Source organism: Apis florea, unplaced genomic scaffold (assembly GCF_048593485.1).
Source record: "Apis florea isolate Af1SG1 unplaced genomic scaffold, ASM4859348v1 contig_3036_pilon, whole genome shotgun sequence".
Classification (NCBI taxonomy): Eukaryota; Metazoa; Arthropoda; class Insecta; order Hymenoptera; family Apidae; genus Apis; species Apis florea.
The window spans coordinates 6,185-30,000 of NW_028256694.1; the positions used below are offsets into that span (position 1 = coordinate 6,185).

The window sequence follows — 23,816 nt, forward strand, 5'->3', positions numbered from 1 at the left end:
AAAATATTAAAAAACTGTTACGAAGCAAACACTGAATCTACCGATCGCATTGCGCGCGATCACAAAAATTGTCTGGAAATAAAACTGTATTAGTAATGGGAGGGATTATATAGAAAAAGAAGTAAAATATTTTTTCCATATTTTTTTCTTCTTCTTTTCATCAAACATTTGCTTCAGAAAAAAATTGCCATTTTTATTGAAACTATGAAATGATTATTATCAATTTTTTTTATAAATAAAAAAACTTCATGTACAAGAATATATATTATTAATACAAAACTATTAATTTATATTTATGGTGAATGTTCATTATAAATATTCATTATAATATTATCTTGAAATGATAAAGAATATCATAAAAACGATCGAATAAAAACAGAATAAATACATACAGTAACAGCAAATGAAACATCAAACTTCTTGAAAAAGTGGATTGGCGTCCATATTGAAATTTTTCCCGCCTTTCAAATTATACCAATAATCAAGTAATAATCTGTACGAAGGAAAATAAGAATTTTCAAATATATATATGAAATAAAATAAAATTAATCGATCATACAATAAAGTAAAACAAAAATCAAACATAAATTCTATCTTGAAAACGCTGATATATATATATATATATATATATATATATCAGTTAACTAAAATCCTAACCGTCGAATAAACGTCATTATTTCAATTAACGAATTAGAAGAGAGGGGGGAGAGGGTGTATGCGCGCGCGGCAAGTCTAAACCTGTTGAAACCTGTCGAAATATATATATATATATATATATATATTATACGTACATATCGATATATTTCGAATAAAATAAAATTGACTTTATGCACATTCGTTTCAATATGGATAAAAAAATTATAAAAATTTGTTCCAAATATATTTATTCTAATAAATTTATTCGTTAAAAGATATATTAATATGAAAATCATCAGTTATAAATGGTTATAGTATGTCCATATCATCAAACCATTTTTCCTTCCAAATTATCCCGACAATTGAGCGAATAGATTCTTTCAAATAAAAATTAAAATCATAAAACAAATATATAAAAAAACTATATTAAAATGAAGCAACGAGTGAATTCGAATCCCGATTCAACGAAGCACGAAATACCGGTAATCTCGATGGAAACGATCGTTGGAAAAAACACGAAAAAAGGCACAAATATTAATTAATTTCGACGTTACAATAATAAATAAACTATTAAATAAACGAAAATGATAATAATTTATAAATTTGATGGTAAAATATGATCAAAATTACTTACTGCGCAGTAGAATTTTCGAAGCCGGCTGCGGCGACACGTCCTCTCACTAGCACTTCCAACAGAAAACTGACGCCTCCCACCAAAATTTTCTTAGGAGCTTTCTGATTGGCTGACGTCGTATGATTCGATAATCGCAATCGCACAGAAAATTAAAGTATTGTATAATATATTTTATTTATTTTAATTAATAATATTAACTAAAAAATTAATTTACTTACATATTATTAAATTTTAATTTATTATTTCTTTTTTTAATTCTTATATTTATACATTTTTTTATTAATTTAATTATTCATTAATTCATTATCGATTTATCGATTATCGATATATGGATATTTATTTATTAAATTATTTATTAAATTATGTATTAAACGATTTATTTTTAAATATTTTTATATAAATTTCGTTAAATTGCTCATTTATATACACATGAAATTAATTATTTCTTAATTTATCGTTTCTTGTACAATTATTTATAAATTTATTTATATAATGTAATTGTTTATATACTTATTCATCCATTTGTCTAATGATTTCATAAACATTTTTATGGATATTTTTTTTTCTGTTCATTCAAATATGCATCTATTTATTTATTTATTTGCTCATTTAATCTTTTATTTGGTTATTTATACATTTATTTATTCATTTTTGCAATGATTTATTTTTACACTTCATTTATTATATCCATTTATCAATATATAATATGTATCAATTCATGTATTTTTTTATTTACTCCTTCATTTATTTATATTTATTATATAATTCTTTTATTAATTCATTTGTTTACTGACTTATTTATAGACTTTTTTATTTTATACATTTATGTATGCATCAATATATTTATTTTCTCTTTTACTCCTTCACTCATTTCAGTTATTTTATTTATTTTATTTATATATTTATTCACACATTTGTCTAATGACTTATTTGTGTAAACTTTATTATTATATTTATTTATATATGCATCAAAGTATTTATTCCTTTCTTTATTTAATTATTTATATATTTATTAATTCATTTGTCGATTAATTCATTTATAGACCATTGTATTTTGTTCATTTATGTATGTATCAAATTTATTTATTCATTTAATTATTTATATGTTTATTCACTTCAATTTATATAATGATTTACTTATAAACTTCTATATTTTGTTCATTTATGTATTCCTATAAATTTATTCATCTTCATTTCTTGAATTATTTATATATTTATTCAATTATTTGTTTATGCAGACTTTTCTATTCTATTTATTGATATATGCATTAAATTGTCATTCATTTCTTTACATCCTTATTTCTTTATTTACTCATATATTTATTCATTCATTTGTCTTATCAATGATTTATTTTTAAATTTCTTAGCTTTGATCACTTATGAATGCATTAAATTATTTATTTGCTCATTCATTTATTTCTTTATATATCAATATATTGTAATTATATAATGTTTTATAATTATTATAAGTATATTATAAGTTTGCATAAAAATTTAGATATAAATTATGGACAAATGAATGAATGAACGAATATTTAGATAACTAAAGGTGTAAATGTATAAATAATTTGATACATATATAACATATAAACAAAATAAAAAAGTCTAGAAATAAGTCATTTATTAAATGAATGATTAAATATATATACATTATTAAATTAAAGTACAAAATATTTCTTTATACATATTTTGATACCTAATACATAATACATAAATGAACAAAACATAAAATATATAAATAAATCTACAGAAAAATAAATGTATAATAGAATAAGTATATAAATAATTAAATTGATAAAAAAAATAGATAAATCAATAATTTGATGCGTAAGTGCCAAAAATTAATATATAGTAAATAATATAAGTAAATAAAACCAAAAAGTTTACAAATAAGTCACTAAACAAATGAATGAATAAATATATATGTAATTAAATAAAGAAAAAAGTGAATAAATAACTAATTTGATAAATGAGCAAAACAAAAAGTCTACAAATAAATCAGTAGACAAATGAATGTATAAAAAAAATGAATAGATATATAAATAGATAAATACTTAAAAAAGTTACATATATAAGTACACAAAATAAAATAGTATACGTATGAATCATTTAAATGAATAAATAAATATATGAATAATTAAGTAATCAATGTAATTAATATACAAATGATTTAATACATACAAAAGTGAACAAAATTAAGGATTTATAAGTTATTGATACGTATGATGTTTGTTATTTCATTTGTATAATGATTATTTTCTTGACTTTTTTGTAGTTTTTATTGTTTCATTCATTTATATCTACATCAATTTATTAATTTATTTATTTGTTCTTTCATATATTAAGGATTAGTTTTGTCATAAAAGAATGAATATATAGATTTACAAATTGTTAAGAATGCAAATAAAAAAATATAAAATAAGTAATTATATGTATAAATAATTGAAGGAATAAGTAAATCAAAAGAAGAATATTTTTATAAATATATTTTGTAAATGTATAAATAAAGTGAATAATAAAAGTGTATAAATGTATAAAAAAAAATATTAAAAAATAAAAAAATAAATTAAAAACTAAAGTGTGGAAATAAATAAATAAATGAAAGAATAAGTGAATAAATAAATAAGTAAAAATATAAATTAAAAATAAATCAAGAAATAATGTGGAAATATGTAAATATATAAAAATTTAAATTAAAAAATAAATAGAAAAATAAATAAAAAAGTAAAATGATTAAGCAATTAATAAAAATTAATAAAAAAGTAAAATGATTGAGCAATTAATAAAAATTAATAAAAAAGTAAAATGATTAAGCAATTAATAAAAATTAATTAAAAAATTAAAAATAAATAATATATAATGTATATGACAATATACAATAAATATAAATATTAATTAAAAATATTAATTTAGAAAAAGGTTAAAAATTATTTATTATGTTAAAAAATTTAATTAAAATATTATAGAATCGTTCCACGCGTCGACTAAGTTCGATACGAAATGAATATTCTGTCGCGACATGCTTTGTATTTATAGGACGCGAAGATTTACGGGAACATACGTACTTTACCGATTGCTTTAAATTCGACTTTTCGAATATAATAATTAATAATTTTTCAAAAGTTTAGATTTTTATTGTTAATTTATACATCCTATAATTCTTTACATATATTAAATGTTAATAACATTTAATATATATTCTTACGAACCAAGTTGCTGATATTTTTTTCGATTTTTTTTTTGCTATATTAAAATATTCTAAATATTTATATAAAAAATAAATATAGACCAACAATAAACGAATTTATAATGATTGAGAATTTACAAAATTATTGTTATTAATTTATGAATCGAACAAATGTAATAATTATTTTTAAAAATTAAGGTTATTTACATATATATATTAATTTAATTATTTAATTATTTATATATTTATTCATTTGACTAGTTATTTACTTTTAAAATTTTTTATTTTATTCTATATGTAATCTATTATTATGTATACAATAAATTATTTATGTATTAACTTTTTAAGTTATTTATTTATTTACATACGTATTCATTTTTTTATTCATTTATTTGCCCATTTTTTAAATTAATTTATAATTATATATATACATTTATATATAATTAACTTATATCTTTATTTACTTTTTCTTTTATTTAATTTATATATTTATTCTTACATTTATTTAGTCACTTATTCAGAAATTTTATGGTTTGTTTATTTGTGTATAAATCAATTGATTTATTATTAATATAAAAATGAATAAGTTTGTAAATAAGTAAATTTGAAACATAATAAATAATTTTTAATCTTTTTCTAAATTAATTTTCTTAATTAATATTTAACTTATTTATAAACTTTTTTATTTTATACATTTATGTATGCATCAATATATTTATTTTCTCTTTTACTCCTTCACTCATTTCAGTTATTTTATTTATTTTATTTATATATTTATTCACACATTTGTCTAATGACTTATTTGTGTAAACTTTATTATTATATTTATTTATATATGCATCAAAGTATTTATTCCTTTCTTTATTTAATTATTTATATATTTATTAATTCATTTATAGATCATTGTATTTTGTTCATTTATGTATGAATCAAATTTATTTATTCATTTAATTATTTATATGTTTATTCACTTTACTTTATATAATGATTTACTTATAAACTTCTATATTTTGTTCATTTATGTATTCATATAAATTTATTCATCTTCATTTCTTGAATTAATTATATATTTATTCAATTATTTGTTTATGCAGACTTTTCTATTCTATTTATTGATATATGCATTAAATAATCATTCATTTCTTTACATCCCTATTTATTTAATTACTCATATATTTATTCATTCATTTGTCTTGTCAATCATTTATTTTTAAACTTCATAGCTTTGATCACTTATGAATGCATTAAATTATTTATTTACTCATTTATTTATTTCTTTATATATCAATATATTGTAATTATATAATGTTTTATAATTATTATAAGTATAATATAAGTTTGGATAAAAATTTAGATATAAATTATGAACAAATGAATGAATGCAGGAATGAACAAATAATTAAATAATCACAGGTATAATGTATAAATAATTTGATACATATATAAGGAAACCGTCCAAACCGTATCTCTCCCAAAAACTGGTATGAAATTACTCGAAAGAGGAGAGTTTCGCGCTTGAAACGAGCTAAAAAAATTCTAAATACGCCTACTAGAAGATAAGATACAGCGGTTTAAAAACTCCGAAATTTTCAAAAATCAAAAATACCCTTCCACTATTTTGAATATAGCGTCTGAACCGTTTCTCTCCGAAAAACCCGAATGAAATGAGTCGAAAGAGGAGAGTTTCTCGCTTGAAATGAGCCAAAAAAATCCTAAATACGCCTACTAGAAGATAAGATACAGCGGTTTAAAATCTTCGAAATTTTAAAAATTCAAAAATTTTTTTCCACTATTTTGACGATAGAGTCCAAACTGTTTCTCTCCCAGAAACTGTTATGAAATTATTCGAAAGAGAAGAGCTTCGCGCTTGAACCGAGTTAAAAAAAATCCTAAGTACGCCTACAAGAAAATAAGATACAGCGGTTTAAAAACTCCGAAATTTTAAAAAATCATGAATATCCTTCCACTCTTTTGAATATAGCGTCCAAACCGTTTGTGGGACAGAATGGTAAAAAATATGGAAAGAAGAGACTTTCCCGCTTGAAACGAGCTAAGAACGTTCTATCTACGCCCACCAGATTGTAAGATACTGCGGTTAAATTATTCAAAATTATAAAAAATAAAAATTTCCCTTGTCTATGTATCTCGCAATTTATAACTAGTAAAATTTTATTATCATCTTTATATTGTATAATTCTATTTGTTTAATTAATATAATAATAATGTATACTGTATAATATTTAATTCACTACAGTACGCTCTTGATGCGGAGATCGGAGAGAAACACGTTCGTTTCGTTCCTTGTCTGGAAAGCGACTGCGAATATAAACAGCTATAATCGTAATGTTATTATTTCATAGGTCGCGTTTCACGTTCGCTATAATATTCGCAATAATATTTTAATAATATTCATAATGTTATTAATTTTTATACTTCTATTTTATCGATTATTTTATTATTAATAATCGTTATTATATTACTATTTTAAGTGCGTTTTATTAAAATATAGTTTTCGTTTTTTCAAAATTTAATGGTTTAATAATATTTTATCGCAAATTATTTATGTACTTATTCTTTTTTAATTTTCGTTTCGTTAATATTAATTTATTAGATACGTAATGAAATTTAATCATCTTACTCTGTTTACATTTTGAACTTCTTTATCTTTTTTGATTGGAATTAACCGTATAGTTTGAATCCATCCAGTCGTTTAAATTTAGTGACTCATTTTTTACCCGTTTCTATCAATCAAGTACAGTTTCTATCAATCAAATATTGTCGAAAAAAGAGAAAGGAATTTTTCATTTTTTATAATTTTGTAATTTTTGAACCGCTGTATCGCCGTAAGATATTAGCGGAACGTAGGATCTACTGAAGCAGAAGCAGAAGCAGAAGCAGAAGCAGAAGCAGAAGCAGAAAAACAGAAACAGAAGAATAATGAAAGAGAATAGTGAAAGGAAAGGGAAAAAATTGATAAATAATCGTGTGAAAAGAAATTGATAAATGACCGTGTCAGTAAGAATTGATAAAATCGTGTGAAGAAGAATTGATAAATGATTATGTGAAGAGGAATTGATAAATGACCGTGTGAAGAGGAATCGATAAATGACCGTGTGAAGAGGAATCGATAAATGACCGTGTGAAGAGGAATCGATAAATGACCGTGTGAAGAGGAATTGATAAATGACCGTGTGAAGAGGAATTGATAAATGACCGTGTGAAGAGGAATTGATAAATGACCGTGTGAAAGGGAATGGATAAATGACCGTGTGAAAGGGAATGGATAAATGATCGTGTGAAGAGGAATCGATAAATGACCGTGTGAAGAGGAATCGATAAATGACCGTGTGAAGAGGAATCGATAAATGACCGTGTAAAGAGGAATTGATAAATGACCGTGTGCGGAGGAATTGATAAATGACCGTGTGAAAGGGAATGGATAAATGACCGTGTGAAGAGGAATTGATAAATGATCGTGTGAAAGGGAATTGATAAATGATCGTGTGAAAGGGAATTGATAAATGATCGTGTGAAGAGGAATTGATAAATGACCGTGTGAAGAGGAATCGATAAATGACCGTGTGAAGAGGAATCGATAAATGACCGTGTGAAGAGGAATTGATAAATGACCGTGTGAAGAGGAATCGATAAATGACCGTGTGAAGAGGAATTGATAAATGACCGTGTGAGGAGGAATTGATAAATGACCGTGTGAAGAGGAATTGATAAATGACCGTGTGCGGAGGAATTGATAAATGACCGTGTGAAAGGGAATGGATAAATGATCGTGTGAAGAGGAATCGATAAATGACCGTGTGAAGAGGAATCGATAAATGACCGTGTGAAGAGGAATTGATAAATGACCGTGTGAAGAGGAATTGATAAATGACCGTGTGAAGAGGAATTGATAAATGACCGTGTGCGGAGGAATTGATAAATGACCGTGTGAAAGGGAATGGATAAATGATCGTGTGAAGAGGAATCGATAAATGACCGTGTGAAGAGGAATCGATAAATGACCGTGTGAAGAGGAATTGATAAATGACCGTGTGAAGAGGAATTGATAAATGACCGTGTGAAGAGGAATTGATAAATGACCGTGTGCGGAGGAATTGATAAATGACCGTGTGAAAGGGAATGGATAAATGATCGTGTGAAGAGGAATCGATAAATGACCGTGTGAAGAGGAATCGATAAATGACCGTGTGAAGAGGAATTGATAAATGACCGTGTGAAGAGGAACTGATAAATTATCGTGTGAAGAGGAATTGATAAAGGAGCGTGTGAAGAGGAATTGATAAATTATCGTGTGAAGAGGAATTGGTAAATGACCGTGTGAATGGGAATTGATAAATTATCGTGTGAAGAGGAATTGATAAATGACCGTGTGAGGAGGATTTGATAAATGACCGTGTGAGGAGGAATTGATAAATGACCGTGTGAGGAGGAATTGATAAATGACCGTGTGAGGAGGAATCGATAAATGACCATGTGAAGAGGAATTGATAAATGATTATGTAAAGAGGAATGTAATGGTAATTAAAGAGGTAAGAGAAGAAGAATAAAGAAGAAGAAGAAAGGAAATTATGACGAGAAAAGAGAAGGAATAATGAAAGACAGGGAAGAGGATTATAAGAAAAGAAGATTTTTATACCGTTGTGTCTCCGAAGATATTAGCAATATCTACGATTTTCCGAGCTTATTGCAAGCGGGAAACATTGGTTTTTTTACCCATTTTTCTATCCATCAAGGGACTACATTATTTGTATATTATCATCGTCAAAAGACAAGGGAATTTTACAGTTTTTATAATTTTGTAATATTTGAACCTCTGTATCTCCGAAGATAATGGACGTAGATAGGATTTTCTGAACTGATTTCAAGCGGGAAACATTGTTCTTTCGACTCATTTTTTACCTGTTTCTGTATGTCAAGCGGTTTGAACGCTATCATCGTATAAAAACGTGGAAATTTTTCAATTTTTATAATTTTCTAAACTTTAAACCGCTGTATTTTCGAAGATAGCAGGGATACATACAATTTTTTATTCCATTTTCTAGATTTTCTTCTAGATGAGATTTACAATATTTTAACTTTAAATGGTTCTCTATCGTGTTATCTTTTTGATGTATGTAATTTTATAGCGTATATAATTGAAAAATTTATATTGTTAGAATATAGAAAACTAGATAAAATATAGAAAATGAAAATAAGATTACAAAGATAAAAATTATTTTTTCTATTTGATTTTTATTTTTTTAGGAAAAAATATTTTCTTTGTATAGAAAAGCATCTCGATTGAAACAATATATTCTTATTCAATTGAGAAGATGTATAAAATGATATGTTTATCTGGAAAATTATATGCGCTATACAAAAATGAAGATGTAAAAATATCTAGAGGAATATATATATATATATATAGGACTTTCGTCGATTAAACCCCAATTGGGTTTCCTTTGTTTAATTCATGCATAATTTTAGAAATTTCATTGAATTTTAAATATAATTTAAATTTTAAATAAAAAGATATATTGATATCGGATAAATATTTAAATTAAGATTGATATAATTTTCTTAATGATGCAAATTTATTTGATTTTCTAAAAGATAAATTAATTTTGTTATTTTTATTATATAGATTGCTAAAATTATATGAAGTCAGTATTATGGACTTATTGAAATATCGTTGGATAAAGTCAAAAAACGGAGAAAAAGAATTATCAAAAATATCGGAACCAATTATTTTAGAACAAATATATTTAATATTATTCATATTCAGTGGTGGATTCTTAATCTTTTATAATACTTGTATTTGAAAACTTGATATTTCATTGCAAAAATTAATAAAATATTTTATAAATTATAAAAAGATAATGTCGAAAAATTTGTAATTTCTGTATTAAACTAAACCATTTATATATTTACTTGTATATTTCATAAATATTTCATATATATTTCCTAAATATTCCATTTAAGTAATAACAAATATCTATATATAAAATAATTATTATGTTCTTGCATTATCATGCTGTTTATTTAAAGTTTCTGGAGGTACTATTTCAGCAATTGATTCAACAGCACTATCGATAGGTAAGGACTCTTTCTTTTCTTTTGGTAAAATGTAAGTTTTTGATGGTATTTCAATTGGTGACATCCAATTTGGTATAATCTTTCCATGTATTCGCCAAATACCATATTCATTGGATAAATGTTTTTCAAACACTATGTAATCCAAAACATCTTTTTTTACTGTTTCACTACCTAATAAAACTCGTCCGAATCGATCATAAATGCATAAAATCTAAGAAAAGAAATATTCATATAATTATTTAAATATTTCAAATATATTGTATATAAAAAAAAAACTCTGTATAATATATATAAACCTATAATATATATAAATATATTAATATATATAATATATATAAACCTGTTGAGTATGAAAACGGATAGTGACTTGTGCAAATTCATTCCCCTTTGTTATAACGCTTGTGACTCTTGCATGTACGAGACGTGCTGGTTCCAAAGATTCCACAAATTTCCAAATGATTGTTTTATTCTTTATATTATGCATCATTATCTAAAATTACATATTTACAATATATTTTGTATCATATATCATTATATATATAGGATATAAATGGAAACTTACTGGATATGCAGTTTCTGTAACATATTTAAGTATTTCATCTTTATTTTGACTAAAAAAATGTAAGAAGCGTATAATTAAATTTAAAATGTACAATTATCTTTTACATTTAATACAATAATATATATGATCAATTTTCCATTTCAAATAAATTGTATTCTAAATAAATTTCAATTAATATTACTTACGTGCATAAGACTTCGTGTGCTTTTTTATAAATATCTAACGTTTGCTCTACAAATGTCTTAGTTGTATAATTATCTTCATATCCCTTGATTTTCCTAAGAGCCATGAAAGATTTACTCTTTTTCTCTATAAATTCAATTTTTTGTTTTGCACCCTAAATAATATAATATACAATATTATATGTATTATACATAAAAATATTTAGAAAACTTTGTTAATTTAATGTTTATTAATCATATTCTGTTATATATATTATATACCATGGTAGTAATTGGAGAAAATTTTCCATCACCCTCTGGAACGATGTAACTTTCAAATATTCCTGGTGTAGAGGAAATATAAACAGGTCTTTCATGCCAAGTTCTTTGTGGCATTATTCCATATTTTTTCATTTGTAATCTCATTTCATCATTTTCCAATTCGAATGATTTATTATAATCAGGTATTTCTATTTTGATAAATTTTTGTCCTCTTTCTTTACGATATTTTTGATTAAAATGTTTTTTTATACTTCTAATTTGTTGAAAGGTATCATTAAATGGATTATTAGTAGGACTTGACATTAAATTATTCTGAAAAATATATACAATATATTTTATAATAAAATATCTTGATAAATCTAATTTAATAATAAAATAATAATAAATTTATTTAATCATAATTAAAGAAAAATACCTGCATATATTTTCCAAAAATGCAAATTGCATTTCTATATTTTGATATCATTTTCGCGAATATATTTATATAAAATTGTTAAAACTTATAATTAATAATTTTAATAATTTTTTTTTTTAAATTTATTCAAATAATTTTTTACACTTCTATCAAATGTTGCACTTAGGTTATATTGAGATATAAAAATAAAATACAAATTAATGAAATACAACGTTTAATAAAAAATTTATACTTAATCTAAAATATTTTTATTAATCGAGAAAATATAAAATTATAAGTATTTTAGAAAATCATTAAATCGTATTAAATTTAAAGATATAACATAATGGAAAAAAATTGTGAAATGATAGCTCTGTGATAGATAAATTTTATCACGAATATAATATAATGTTTAATATATAATATATATATTTGGTATATTTAAAATTTTGTTATATTTGAAAAAATATTGAGATTCTTTTTATATTATTATTATTAGTAATAGTAGTATTATTGTAAAATAAAAAATAAAAATTATAGAAAATTATTTTCAAAATACAAAATTAAATTAAAAATAATATAGTATAGTAATTAATAAATATAATTAAATATAGCTTATATATTTAAACTCTATTTTAAACTCTATTTCCAATTACTATATAAATAATTTTAGATTTAAATGACTAATATATATAGTTCTATGTAATTTTTTTTTTTTTTTTTTTTACTAAATTATTAAAAATGATTTTTATTTTAAAATATAAGAAGAATATAATTTATAAAAGTTATATAATATGATTATAAAAGTATACTTATGTTTTTTTTTTATATATTTTATAGAATTAAAATATATATTATATTTTTTCTATATATTATATTCTATAATTCAATAATCTTTATTGATATGATTTATAAACGCAAAGTTTTGATTGGTAATATCGATAAGATAAAATACACGTGGGTAGAAGTAACACGTTTAAATAAGAACTATATTGAATATGTTTTTTAAAATATATAATTTTAATTTGAATTGAATAAAATATTAAAAATATTAAAAATTAATTTAATTCTTTAATTTATATTATTTTCAATTTATAATTTAGATTGCATACATATAAATATTGAATGGTATTGGTACATTTTTCTCTAAAAAAAAAAGGTTATGAAATTAAAGATTATAATAACAAATTATATTTTAAAAATTTTACATGTATAAGTTATACATTTATACATGTATAAGTATATATATAGATATATAATTATAGATATATAATTATAATATTTAAGAAAATGTATTTTGATTGAAAAATAGAATTAATTGCGATACATATTCTAAAGTGAGTTATCACGAGATATTATAATATATATAAATTAATTTTTTAAATTTTAATCAATGTGTGTTAAATATTTATAATAAGATATTATAATAAAATATTTTATTCTCAACTTACTTCAATAAAAAATAAAAATGGCTAAAGCAAGAAAGAAATTATTATCAGAAATTTCCCAACAAAAACGCAATCGGCAAAACGAAAAATCTTTAAATCCATTTGAAGTGCATATAAATAAGATTAAACAAAATGTATTAGGTAAAAAAAATAAAACGGATAAAGGACTTCCGGGTGTATCACGTGCAAAAGCAATTAAAAAACGGAAGGAAACACTTCTTCAAGAATATAAATTAAAAAATAAAAATAATCTTTTTTTAGACAAACGTATAGGTGAAAAGAATTTATTTATAAATGAAGATGAAAAAGCCTTGGCTAGATTTGCAGCAGAACGTATGAAAGCTCATAAAAAACAGAGTATTTATAACTTAAACGATGAAGAAATATTAACGCATAAAGGTCAAACATTAGAAGAAATTGAAAAATTTGATGATCCAAGAAGTGACGATGAGTATAGCGATGATGAAAATAGAGCTGGTAAATTACATGATAAGTTTGTCAGTGAAGCTCACTTTGGTGGTGGAATTTTATCAAAATCAGAATCTGGAAAATCTAGGAAAGATATTATAGATGAACTTATAGCGGAATCAAAGAAACGTAAAGCTGAGAAACAAAAGATTCGTGAACAAACCATAGATTTAACGGAAAAACTTGACTCTGAATGGAGAGATCTTCTTCCAATAGTGTCGGCGACTAATAAAGATACTGAAGAAGAAGCTATAAAGATAAAGGCTGATGATTATGATATTGCTGTACATGAATTAAAGTTTGAGGCTAAAGGTATGCCATCGGATAAATTAAAATCTGAAGAAGATATAATAAAAGAAGAGAAAGAAAAATTAGAAGCTTTAGAAATAGATCGATTGGCAAGAATGAAAGGACTTATAAATAATACAAATAATAAAATTAAGCACAAATCTGCGGACGATCTTGATGATGATTTTATGTTAGAAACTATAAATGATGAAGCCTCAGATAATGAAAAGAGTTCAATTAAAAATACTCAACAATTTTTAAATAATGAGGATAGTAGTGATACTGAAAATGATGATGATGATGATAATGATAATTTTAGTGAAGATAATTTAATTATTAATAATGATGAAAAATATATATATACCGATCTAAATGAAGAAACAAATACTATTAAAATGAATGGTGGTATAAAGGAAAGGAAGAAAATGAAAAATTCTGCTGAAAGCGAATTAAATAAAAATTCCAATAAAGAGGTTTCAGAAAATTCTGAAGAAGATAATTTATCAGATTTAAAAGAATCTGAATATTCCAGTGATGAAAAAAATGATAAAAATAATAAAAAGTCAAAGACTAATTTAAATATTCTTAAATTAAATAACAACATGAAAATACAAGAAATTAGAGAGGATCTTTTAAAAAGAAAAGAAATCATGGAAAATGCAAGGAAAGAATTACCTTATACTTATAAATCACCAGAAAGTTTTGAAGAATTACAAGAATTTTTACAAAATCATAATGCTGATTATCAATCAATTATCATAGATCGTATAATAAAATGCAATCATTGGTCGCTAAATAGTATAAATAAAGAAAAATTATCAAATTTATTTTTGTTTATATTACAGCATTTAAATAATCATGCTATAGAAGATGACGTTGAAAGTGTAGTCAAATGTTGTCAAATTGTTGATAGGTAATATGCAACTTTTTAATAAAATTTATTTTAATTTTTTACTTATTTATTATAATTTATGTTAATTATATATTGATTTTAGATTATCTCCTTTCTTGTACGATCTTGCGCATTTAAATCCAGAAAATACTAAATTTGTTGTACAAGCAATAATTAAGGAAAAACATAAGGAATTTGAAAAAAATAAAAAAAAATATCCTTATCTAGACACGGTATGTTCAACATTTAATTAGAATATATGTATATATATGTATGTTATATTATATATTTTATATAATATAATTAATAATCTTCTAATGAAAATATTTCTTTTTTTCAGCTTATTTTCTTTAAATTGATTTCTTTGATATTTCCAACATCTGATTTCAGACATCCTATTACTACTCCTTGTTTAATATTTATGTCTCAAATATTATTTAGATGTCAAGTTAAAAATAAAGTAGATATTTCAAAAGGTCTTTTAATATGTACTCTTATATTAGAGGTAATTTACTTTATTATATTTTATAATATAATAAAGTATGTAAAATTATAATACACATTATCGGTAATGTTTTATTTACAGTATACTATATTAAGCAAACGATTTGCACCATCTGTGATAAATTTTCTACGTGGTATAATTTATATATCTACACCTAAACGCTTGATTCAAGGAATAAAAATGATACCACCTTTTAAAAAAACAGGAGAATTAAGTAATTTATTAATACTTGATGAAGATCAAACTAATTTAGATATTGATTCAACTAATATGCTTATGAAAGCATCTGATTTGGTAGATGGACCGTTAGATGATAATTTTAAAATAAGAGTTTTATTGACAGCTATAAATCTATTATGTGAATTTAAAAATCATTTTGAAAAATTAGAAACTGTGTATTCGATATTTGAACCAATTTTAAAATTACTTGAAGCAAATTCTTTTGATAAGTATCCATTTAAAGTCAAAAAACGTGTTAAGCAATTACGAAAAAACATAAAAGAATTGAAGAATAAAAAATTAGAGTATCTTGTTGTTGAAAAAAAGAAACCAAAACCATTAAGACTGTACGAACCGCAAATCGAAACGATGTATGTATTAGTTTTAAATAACATTAGTGCATAATGAAACAAATTATAAAATTTTATATATATTTTTTTTTACAGATATGATAGCAAAAAACATAAGACTATGTCCAAGGAGAAAGCGGAAAAAGAAAAATTATTGCATAAATATAAAAAAGAAATGAAAGGTGCTATCCGTGAAATACGAAGAGATCGAGTGTTTTTAGCGAAACTGCGAATAAAACAACAGATTAAAAATGATGAAGAACGTAAACGTAAAGTGAAAGAAATTTTCGGCGAAGCTGCGATGCAACAAAGTGAATTGAAAAAATTAAAACGAAAAAAATAATATCGCATTCTAAAATGTATATTAATTTTTTTTATGTTATATTTTTATTTAAATGATTTCACGCATAGTAAAGCTAAATGGAACAACATTGTTCGACGCAATAGCAATGAAAACCTTCGTTCAACCTTTGTACTTTTCATAGTGATATTACACAATGTGCATTGTATCATTAAAAATATAAGTTATCGCACAATGACAACAGGATCGCAATTATGTTATGAAATTTTGCATTACATTTTGTATGTACATATTACATCTATAATACATAATCGCTATTTATTACATTAGCGTGTTTTTGTAATTTCAACATTTTTCTAAATGAAATATTTACAAAATATAAACATTTTTATATAAAAGTTCTTTAGCATATTTTCTTCGTTTCTAACAAAATAATAGTTATATTATGTGAATCGCTATCATTTTAAAATAAAATGTACATAAACAATGATATATATAATAAATAAAAAAATTCTACAAATTTATTTTTGACTATTTATATCTCATATGGCATAAATATTTTTAGAATAGAAAACTATTGTTCTAAAATAATTAAAATAAATAATCAATTTTTTGCCGAAAGTTACCAAATAAATCGCAAACATTTGAAGTTATATCTTTTTTCATCATATATTCCGGTATAACTAAACGAGTTTTAAAATTATTAATTGTATTATTACATAAAATTTGAGTATGTATAAATTGGGATTCATCACTATTCGTAATTGTATAAACAGCTGCTAATTTTTTTTTTAAATAAATTACAGAATGCCATTTATCAAAATATTCTTTTAAAATTTCAAAATTTTCAAATGATCTTATCATTACATTTTCCAATTGCAAATCACGTTGATAATTAATATTACAAAGTGAAATTTTCAACAATTTTTTAAGTCCTTCTCGTAATACAAACTTTTTATACAATTTTAATGCTGCTTCTATTTCATTATTCATTTTTATCTTTTGAATAATATATTCTCTCCAAATTAAAAAATATTTTTTCAAAATTTTATGTTCCATCATAGAGATCACAAGAATTTCTTTTTTACGTATATTTAAAATATCTTGTACTTTGGAATGCCAATGTAAAATAAATAATTTTAACAAAAAATCAGTTGCGATTTCATTCAATTTTTGTTTATGAGTCATTTTCGTTTTGTATTGCAAAGAAAATTCTTTCCATTTGTAAAAATATTTACAAGTTAAATTTAATTTCCAATGTTTAATTGCTTGATTTGATTTTTGTTTTTCTTGCATAATACTGTAAAGTGCATTTCTCCATTTTTCTATATAAATAATTTGCAATTGTTGAATAATTTCTTCACTTTTATCATTTAAATAAGATAATCTAACTTTTTTTTCTTTTCTATAAATAACGTAATTATGAAATTTTTTTAAAGTTTTAATTATTAATTTTTTTTCATAGAAATTGTTTGCTGCAAATGTCTTTCTTCTTTTACATTTATTTTGAATTACATGTAAACGCCAATTATTAAATATTTCATTTTTTTTTTTATTGTTAAATATGCTTTCTATTTCACGAATTTTTGTTGCATTTTCTATTTTTTTATTATACCATCTTTGCCACGCAAGAAATACTTTTTGTATAATTTTAAAATTATAAAATTTTTCAGCATTTTCATTTGCAATTTTTTTTGTAATGGATTCATTCACACGCTATTGTAGAAGAAATCAAATTTAATAAAAATTTAAAATTAATGTAATGCGATCGATTGTTGATAAAAATACTACCAAAATAAATTGTTCAAAATATCGTTTTAACAATCTTTTTCTATTGTATGTTGAAATATATTCTTCAATATTTAACTTTTTTATTTTGTAATCGTGATATATCTTCCAACCATTAAAATATTTTATTAACAACTTATTTCTATAATGCATAATTACAATTCCTATTTTATCCCTCTGCGATTTAATTTCACAAACGTTAATCCAAGTTTTTACGAATGTTCGTAAAATTTTTGTTGCATAAAATTTATACGCCTAAATTTAAAATATTATTTACAAATCAAAAAAAAAAAAATCGTAATTGAAATGTTGATTATTTAATGTTACCTTGTTAATTTTATTTTTTTCAATTTCTTTACGTTTTCGTAACAGTATATATATTTTCCAATTTATTATACATTTTTTTAAACAATATAAATTATGGAATGTAACAACTTTTTGCAATAATTCTTCTTTCTTTTTTATCATTGTGATATAATTACACCAATATTTAAAATATTTACTTAATAGAAATTTAGAATAATATAATTCTGTTTTTTTATCATTTTCAGAAATTGTAAATTTGTTACAACTATCATTTGTAGATAAAACAATATGTTTCCATTTTAACAATACATTTTTTGATAATGTATTCAAAATTTTTTTTTGTAATTTTTTGTGATAAAAGTAATCAGCTTTATATTTAGATTTTCTTGTATGTAATTTATGTATAACATATATTTTCCAATGTAAAAAAATATTTTTTAAAATTACTCTTTGATGAAAATTAATATGTGTCTTCTGAACAAAACTAAATTATATAAATAATTACATTATATTAATTATATAATATTATATAATAATTAAATATGATTTATGATATCTTACTTTGAAAATGATGGACTATTGATATTTATAATATTTGATATACCAGTCTTATTGTTATTATTTTGTATAATTTTAAATATATTATTATATGCAGTTGAAGGATTCTGTAATGAAATATTTTTAAACCAATGATGCAATGATTGCAATTCGAAATTATACATAAAATTCTTATTAATTATTTTTTCCATTATTATATATTATATACATATTTCTACTAACATGTTTTATTAATATTTTTTATAATTATATTTTCTGTTGATTATTTTTATACATTACGTAACTGAAGTATGATCAATATTAAAATTAAAAACTAATGAATATTCAATATTAAAGTTTTAAATCAATATCGTTATAATTGATAATCGAGATAAAAAAAATTTTTTAATTATTTAATATAATAAAATATTTAATATAACGTATAGAAGTTATTATAATTTATAATATTTAAATTTTTTTTAGATTTATATAGAAAATATATGTATAATAAAAATTAAAAAAATGTATATTTTTTAACTTTCATAAAAAAAAAAATATTATACATATATTAAAGTTTGAATTAACAAAATAATTATTTATATTTTTTCATGAAATAAAAATATATGTAGGAAAAAATTTAGAAAATATAATTAAATTTAATAAAATAAATTAATTAAATTTAGATCTTTTAATACTTCAATGAAAGTAAATATCTAAAAAAAGTACTAGGTTTTATGAAATAATGTTTATGAAAAATTTCAATGTTTATTTCAAAAAATTAAAATTAAATGTATCTCTTATAGTATGATGAATTGAATATTTTGTGATAGCAAAATTAATTATATTTATAAAGAAATGCAACAGGATTCATATGCAACATTTAATCATATAACCTTAGTAAGTATTTTTACAATTTTTTTTATTTTTTAAAATTATCATTTTATGTAATTTATGATTATATTTTTTCTCGTTATTTATTATTATTTATTTTTATTAAAATCTAAATATTTTTATTTAATAATATTTTTCAGATATGGATGAAAGAATCCTGAAAGCAATATTACACAGTTGTGAAAGTGCCACTGAAGATCTTGAAAATTCAAAGGAATATAAAATATTATTAGAAAAGGATAAGTTCCTTCCATCTATTGACATAATCGATGCTCTATGTTCATCTTTAACAAAACTATTGTCGTATAAAGTATCAAAAGAAGCATATCAACGTTATAATGTACGACTTCGTGTAATTGTATGTAAATTTTTCTTCTACATGAAAATTTATAAAATAGTTTATTATATTATAACTTTAAAATCTAATGTTTTTTCAGGATGTTTTACGAGAATGGTGTAGAATTAATGATGATTTACAAGATTTTAAAATACTTAGAGATGAAAAACACACTTCAATGTTATTAAAAAATTTGTTAAAGAGATATTTAACGGATGATATCTTAAATAGTTGTGAATCAAGTGAAAATCTATTACCTTTAACTAATGCTTTAATATGTTTAACATCTGTAAATTCATGTTATAAATATTATGTAGAAAAATTATTAGTAAAACTTACAGAATTGGAAAGCTGTGATGAAAATGAACACTTATTATGTTATGCTATACAGAAAAGTTCCAATTTAAATCTTGCAATTTCAACTATAGAAGTTATATATAAATCACAGAAATATAAATTAATAGAACAACCGTTACTACATAATTTTATGTCATCGTGTATTAAATTAAATAAAGATGACAATGTAGACATTTCAGAGAATGTAAAATTAATAAATCAATTATTCGATTTTATCATTAAATCTCCATATATCTTCTTGTTAGTATGTGGTTTTTTAAAAGAATTATTAGTGCAATTAGATTATGCTCCTTCGGTCATGAATTTCATACAATCAACTTTAAAACGCATTAAGGAATATTGTAAAAGTCAAGATAAAGATATTTTAGATCTTTACCCAAGGAATTTACAATCTCTTATAATCTTATTACAAATAGAATCTATACATCATACAGATGAATCTAAAAATGCAACTTTAAAAATGCTAGAAAATATTTATATTGAAAATGAAGATACTGTAATAATGCTATTATCACATTATCCTCAATGGCTAAAATTATTTGGACAATTTTTAAATTCAGATATTAAATAATATATATATATATATATATATATATATATATATATATATGTTTTTTAAAATTAAAAATGCTAATGCTCAAAATATTAATGTACAAATATTCTATTTTCCTGAATGTAAAATGTTTCTTTTGAATGTAAAATTTATGATAAATGATAAGAAAATGTATTTATGTTTTATGATACAAATAAAAAAAAAATTAAGATTTAAAAATTATAGTATCAAAAGAAAGTACCTTTATTAAATTTCTGTTTCTGCATAATATAAATTTAATAGTTTTGAACAAAATGTAATAATTAACTTAAGTAGTTATTCGCATACAATAGATAGTTTTTATTTTGCATCTTTGTTGATTGTAATATGCGAATCTTAGGTCGTACCCAACCATTAAAAACCAGACGTTTTTATTACAAAACTTATCGTTACTGTCTCAAAAACAAGCAAAATATTTAACGATACCGATCCATCTTTTAACAATGAGAAAAAAAGAACAGAAACTCGGATCAAGTTATTCAATACTTCTTTTCTCTGCTTAACAACACTTACATAGGGTTCCTTTGTTTTCAAGTTACGGAAAGAATGGTGCAACATACAACGAATTAAAATTACAAATAATGATTATCGTTTTTCGAATATTTTTTAACAAGTATATAAATACTTCTCCTTGTATATACTTTCACAATTTTTTGAGATGATTAAAATTACAAAATAACTTAACAACATTATATTATCAATTTAAAATAATTTAATTAATTAAATTTTTAAATTTAAAATGAATATAATCAATTTTCAATACTTTACATCATGAATATGACACTATAAATTTGAAATTCAATTCGTTTGAATAATAAATTTAAATTTATCATGTCATTTTCTTTTTTATAATGAACATTTGATAAAATTTACAATGCAGATGATTGAAAAAAAAATTTATCATGAAAATATCATTGAAATAACAAAAGTCTTTGAACATGTATATATGCACCATTCGCTTTGTTAACTCGAAACCCGTGTTCGTTTGAAGTTAATCTAAACGCTTCGATAATCAACAAGCGAACTATTCCCGTAAGATTTGAATGAATCTGTGTTTATAGGGAAACGAAATTACGCGTGAAACACGATACACGATACGGAATACAAAATAACAAATTAAACGATACACTCCAGCTGTGCGTTCTGAATTGGATCGCGCCACCTCTTATCGGTTTCTTTCGCGCCCTTCACTCGCGCATACGCACTGAAAATGCGCATGCGCGTTTATGCAGAACGTCATCACAAATTTAAACTTGAACAGTTTCTAAGCGCGGTACCCCTTGAATCTCCTGTGATGCTGTAGAACCGCTAGAAACATTCTCTTCGGACATCGTACTTTTGCTCGTGCTTGATGTAGTTATAGCAGAACCAGAAGACAACGGGATATCGGTAGTTGTTGGGACTTGAGAGGCAGGAGCGGACATGGATTTTTCAGGATTGATGGTGGATGGTTCTGCTTGGCGTGGCAGGGATTTGCGTCGTTTCAAAGACTCGCGTTGCCGTTGATCGGCCTGCCGTTTTTCCGTTTTGGTCTTTACACCAGCAGGTTTCTGTGTTACCTGTCGAAGCCAATATATCAATGCAGCAGCTTCTGATGCATGAATGAATAATATATACCTTAAAAGGGTTGTTTATAAAGAAAAATCGACGAAAGAGTGCCGGGAAGAAGTTAAACTGTAGTTAAATAAAATCTTTATAGAATAGAATAATTCGATTGTTTACATTTAAATTGAAAATAATATTTTATGATTCGCATTATTTCTTCCGGGAACTCTATTCATTTTATAGGGTGATTCACATTGTCTAGACTAATAACAGTTACAAAATGAAAAAAGCCAAATACTAAAAAAAATTTTCATTAATAATAAATATTATATACATTTTAAAATATTTTACATTTTAAAAATGAAAATTCATAATAAGTTAAATTTTGTTTTAATTATATTTAGTTTTCATTTTGAAAATATTTATAATTTGTCTTCAATGTATGAATCACCTTGTACATAAATAACATGATTAAAAAATAGACACTCATCAAAAAATTTTTTAGTAATAGTATTTTTTTGATTTAGTTATCATTATATTCGATTTTGAATTTCTTTTTTCAAACTAATAAGATTAAAATTACTTTAAGACCAATATTTGGTCTTTTACATGATTTTATGCATGTATGTGCTTTTCTTATGGTACATGTCAAATATATAAAGTTTTTTTTCTAATTTAATTTCGAATTCGCAATTCATGCGGATATTTAGAGACAATTTCTGGATATTAATAAGATCTAAAATAACTTTTTTTTTTTAAATATCGAAGATAAAAATTGAAAATCTGTTCTCTTTTATTGCACTTTTGATGAAAAAAAAAAAAATAAATAAATAAATAAAAAATAAAAATGAACTACGGCTTATTCTTGTGTCTACAATAAATATAAATGTTTTTTTTTTTTCGAAGTTTTCAACGAGGAATTCATTTGAAAATTTATGTTATTTAGGGATTTAAAATCATCATTTTCCTAATTATTTTTCATATGTATTAAATAGATAAGTTTATGCGATATACATTTAGTTTTAAAGTATAATTAACAAATT

At 22.7% G+C, this 23,816-nt stretch overlaps 5 protein-coding genes across 12 annotated transcripts in view; 2 read left to right on the top strand and 3 right to left on the bottom strand.

Annotated features, from left to right (window-relative positions):
• Window positions 1–10,199: 10,199 nt before the first annotated feature.
• On the bottom strand, window positions 10,200–12,930 carry mRpL45 (mitochondrial ribosomal protein L45). Its single transcript, XM_003692488.4, has 6 exons — window positions 11,971–12,930; window positions 11,556–11,867; window positions 11,298–11,449; window positions 11,113–11,161; window positions 10,891–11,040; window positions 10,200–10,761 (listed from the first exon to the last, which is right to left on the bottom strand). The coding sequence occupies exons 1-6, from the start codon at window positions 12,019–12,021 to the stop codon at window positions 10,468–10,470; spliced, it is 1,008 nt and encodes a 335-aa protein (XP_003692536.1). The 5' UTR covers window positions 12,022–12,930; the 3' UTR covers window positions 10,200–10,467.
• A 115-nt stretch (window positions 12,931–13,045) lies between these two features.
• On the top strand, window positions 13,046–16,944 carry l(3)07882 (Nucleolar protein 14 homolog l(3)07882). Its single transcript, XM_012484865.3, has 5 exons — window positions 13,046–15,066; window positions 15,149–15,278; window positions 15,386–15,550; window positions 15,632–16,140; window positions 16,216–16,944. The coding sequence occupies exons 1-5, from the start codon at window positions 13,418–13,420 to the stop codon at window positions 16,460–16,462; spliced, it is 2,700 nt and encodes an 899-aa protein (XP_012340319.2). The 5' UTR covers window positions 13,046–13,417; the 3' UTR covers window positions 16,463–16,944.
• Window positions 16,945–17,011: 67 nt separating this feature from the next.
• On the bottom strand, window positions 17,012–19,263 carry LOC147657630 (uncharacterized). Its single transcript, XM_086908020.1, has 4 exons — window positions 19,076–19,263; window positions 18,536–18,998; window positions 18,212–18,463; window positions 17,012–18,136 (listed from the first exon to the last, which is right to left on the bottom strand). Exons 1-4 carry the CDS (start codon window positions 19,261–19,263, stop codon window positions 17,012–17,014), a joined length of 2,028 nt encoding a protein of 675 aa, XP_086764146.1.
• A 69-nt stretch (window positions 19,264–19,332) lies between these two features.
• Window positions 19,333–21,408, top strand: LOC100863401 (uncharacterized). Its single transcript, XM_012484862.2, has 3 exons — window positions 19,333–19,948; window positions 20,083–20,300; window positions 20,380–21,408. The coding sequence occupies exons 2-3, from the start codon at window positions 20,085–20,087 to the stop codon at window positions 21,205–21,207; spliced, it is 1,044 nt and encodes a 347-aa protein (XP_012340316.2). The 5' UTR covers window positions 19,333–19,948; window positions 20,083–20,084; the 3' UTR covers window positions 21,208–21,408.
• Pur-alpha (Purine-rich binding protein-alpha) overlaps window positions 21,409–23,816 on the bottom strand; it is a 28,320-nt gene continuing 25,912 nt past the window's right edge. For all 8 annotated transcript variants that reach the window (XM_086908036.1, XM_086908039.1, XM_086908038.1 and 5 more), the window contains one exon: window positions 21,409–22,787. In XM_086908036.1, coding sequence (XP_086764162.1) covers window positions 22,476–22,787 — 312 coding nt within the window. In that variant the 3' untranslated portion in view covers window positions 21,409–22,475. The remainder of the gene's footprint in view (window positions 22,788–23,816) is intronic.

What these genes read in the sequence shown, in the direction of transcription:
- mRpL45 (XM_003692488.4), bottom strand. Translation starts at nt 12,021, where the DNA reads ATGATATCAAAATATAGAAATGCAATTTGCATTTTTGGAAAATATATG. An exon ending in TTTTTGGAAAATATATGCAG is followed by an intron (nt 11,868 to 11,970) that starts GTATTTTTCTTT and finishes TATATTTTTCAG; the next exon opens with AATAATTTAATGTCAAGTCC. An exon ending in GCACACGAAGTCTTATGCAC is followed by an intron (nt 11,162 to 11,297) that starts GTAAGTAATATT and finishes ACATTTTTTTAG; the next exon opens with TCAAAATAAAGATGAAATAC.
- LOC100863401 (XM_012484862.2), top strand. Translation starts at nt 20,085, where the DNA reads ATGGATGAAAGAATCCTGAAAGCAATATTACACAGTTGTGAAAGTGCC. An exon ending in ATGTACGACTTCGTGTAATT is followed by an intron (nt 20,301 to 20,379) that starts GTATGTAAATTT and finishes ATGTTTTTTCAG; the next exon opens with GATGTTTTACGAGAATGGTG.
- LOC147657630 (XM_086908020.1), bottom strand. Translation starts at nt 19,263, where the DNA reads ATGGAAAAAATAATTAATAAGAATTTTATGTATAATTTCGAATTGCAA. An exon ending in AATAGTCCATCATTTTCAAA is followed by an intron (nt 18,999 to 19,075) that starts GTAAGATATCAT and finishes TATATAATTTAG; the next exon opens with TTTTGTTCAGAAGACACATA. An exon ending in ATTTTGAACAATTTATTTTG is followed by an intron (nt 18,137 to 18,211) that starts GTAGTATTTTTA and finishes CTTCTACAATAG; the next exon opens with CGTGTGAATGAATCCATTAC.